At 47.4% G+C, this 2,416-nt stretch overlaps 1 protein-coding gene across 1 annotated transcript in view; it reads left to right on the plus strand.

Annotated features, from left to right (window-relative positions):
* LOC105538035 (cytochrome P450 2E1) overlaps nt 1–2,053 on the plus strand; it is a 15,668-nt gene extending 13,615 nt beyond the window's left edge. Inside the window, exons 8-10 of the mRNA XM_011977764.1 lie at nt 12–199; nt 697–838; nt 1,720–2,053. Coding sequence (XP_011833154.1) covers nt 12–199; nt 697–838; nt 1,720–1,904 — 515 coding nt within the window. The 3' untranslated portion in view covers nt 1,905–2,053. The remainder of the gene's footprint in view (nt 1–11; nt 200–696; nt 839–1,719) is intronic.
* The last annotated feature ends 363 nt before the right edge of the window (nt 2,054–2,416 follow it).

Consider the following 2,416-nt stretch of genomic DNA (forward strand, 5'->3'; position numbering starts at 1 on the left):
TATCCTGGCAGAGAAGCTCCATGAAGAAATTGACAGGGTGATTGGGCCAAGCCGAATCCCCGCCATCAAGGATAGGCAAGAGATGCCCTACATGGATGCTGTGGTGCATGAGATTCAGCGGTTCATCACCCTTGTGCCCTCCAACCTGCCCCATGAAGCAACCCGAGACACCATTTTCAGAGGATACATCATCCCCAAGGTCCAGCGTGAGCCTGGAGCACACAGCATGAACACCATCCTATCAGCTAATCGCCTTCATGCCAGGGAGCAGGATGGGGGCCCCAAGACCCTTCCCTTTGGCAGGGGTCACCGAGTGGAGAGGCTGCCCCCCACTCCCACCCTGTGGAGTGCTGCTTCCCCAGGAGTGCTCAGATTGGCCTGGTGACCAGAAAGGTGGAGGAAATCTGGAAAAGTGCCTCAGCAGTTAATGCCTGGGACTGTAGTGAATTCTAATGCCAGGAACAATCACAACCAGCCTTGGGGTTAATCCTATGAGAAGATTAGGGCTTTCATCTTCATTTAGACCTGACCCCTGACTGCTTTCTATCTAATCCTTCACTAAGCAACTCCCTCAGTTGGAAATATACTATCTTCTATAGCATAATATTCAAAACAACATTCTTCACTGGGAGTTTCCAGGTGAAAGCCCACATTTTGTTAACATGACTCACTGAGACAAGTCTTTGTTTCTTCCAGGGCACGGTCATAGTGCCAACTCTGGACTCTGTTTTGTATGACAACCAAGAATTTCCTGATCCAGAAAAGTTTAAGCCAGAACACTTCCTGGATGAAAATGGGAAGTTCAAGTACAGTGACTATTTCAAGCCATTTTCCGCAGGTGAGAACGATCAGAGGCAGCACCTTCCCTAGAGGAGCAGCCCACACTCCTCATGTCCACTCCACGTGTGCTCTGCCCTCGTCCCAGGCACCCACTGACACCCCGAACCTCACTGTGTGTCCTGTTTCTATTGACAACATGACCCACATGTACTCTTCCCTGTTCAGGGAAGTTACATAACATCTTTCAGCAGCAATCCTGGGAATGAAGTGTTGTAGGTGGATTTTTTCCCCAAAGACTAGATTATTTTACATCATTCATTGCTAAATTCTGTTTCTATTTTAACAAGACTTAGTGAAAAGCTCTCAAAGCCATATTACCCAATTCTCCCTAATTGTAAACCAGAGCTACTAAACAAAACCTAAGCTTTGGTTACCTAGAATCATCACAGGAAGCATCAAAGCCTTCCTGGGATGTGACTCAGTGACTCTCTTTGAGGCACTTGTCCTCCTTCCCAGGGCCTCATCTTAGGGATTGTTGTGGGAAGATCACACAACCAACTCCATGCTTTTCACACCCAATGCTGGAGCCCCAGCTTCTAACAGGGCCCTACTTCCCTCCTGTAGGCATCACTGGTGAGCACTGGGGGTGGCTTCTTTACTGGGCAGACACTGTCTTCCCAACTTAACACCGGCTTTTGTAGTTGAGCTCTGGATAATTGAGGTTGATGAAGGCTGGTCCCTGAATTAGTCAGTGTCGCTGGTATTCTTCCACTCAAGTACATTCTGTGCTTCTTTTAATAGACAGAGAGGAGTGAGTCCTGCCTTGTCATGGCCGTTTGCCCACAGCCTCCTCCTCCCCGCTTCCCCTAGTCTCACTGTTGACAGCGTCGTGTCTCTGAAACTCCCTCAGTGTCTCATCAATACCATTGTTACTTCTAGGAAAACGAGTGTGTGTTGGAGAAGGCCTAGCTCGCATGGAGTTGTTTCTATTGTTTTCTGCCATTTTGCAGCATTTTAATTTGAAGCCTCTCGTTGACAGAAAGGATATCGACCTCAGTCCTGGAAACATTGGGTTTAACTGCATCCCACCACGTTTCAAACTCTGTGTCATTCCCCGCTCATGAGTGTGAGGATGTCGCCCTGATCCCTCCGATTTCAAACAAGTTTTCAAATGGTTTGAGGTCAGCTTTCCTCAAACCTATTCCTTTCTTTGCCTATGAATATTTGAAAATAAATATTTTCCCAGAATATAAATAAATCATCACATGATTATGCTACCTGCACATGAAGTCATGGAATACCTTACTTGTTAAAGTGATTCTCACAGAGAGAGGTTTTTGTTTGTTTGTTTGTTTGTTTGTTTTTGGAGACAGTTTCACTCTTGTTGCCCAGGGTGGGGTGCAGTGGTGCTACCTTGGCTTTCTCCAGGAGAAGCTGAAAGAGTAGACTTGCTGAGTCTTCCGGCCTATGTCTTTCTTCCGTGCTGGATGCTTCCCGCCCTCGAACATCAGACTCCAAATTTTTCAGCTTTTGGACTCTTGAACTTACACCAGTGGTTTGCCAGGGACTCTCAGGCCTTCGGCCACAGACTGAAGGCTGCACTGTCGGCTTCCCTACTGTTGGGGTTTTGGGGCTC

Source organism: Mandrillus leucophaeus, unplaced genomic scaffold (genome assembly GCF_000951045.1).
Source record: "Mandrillus leucophaeus isolate KB7577 unplaced genomic scaffold, Mleu.le_1.0 Scaffold1836, whole genome shotgun sequence".
Lineage (NCBI taxonomy): Eukaryota > Metazoa > Chordata > Mammalia > Primates > Cercopithecidae > Mandrillus > Mandrillus leucophaeus.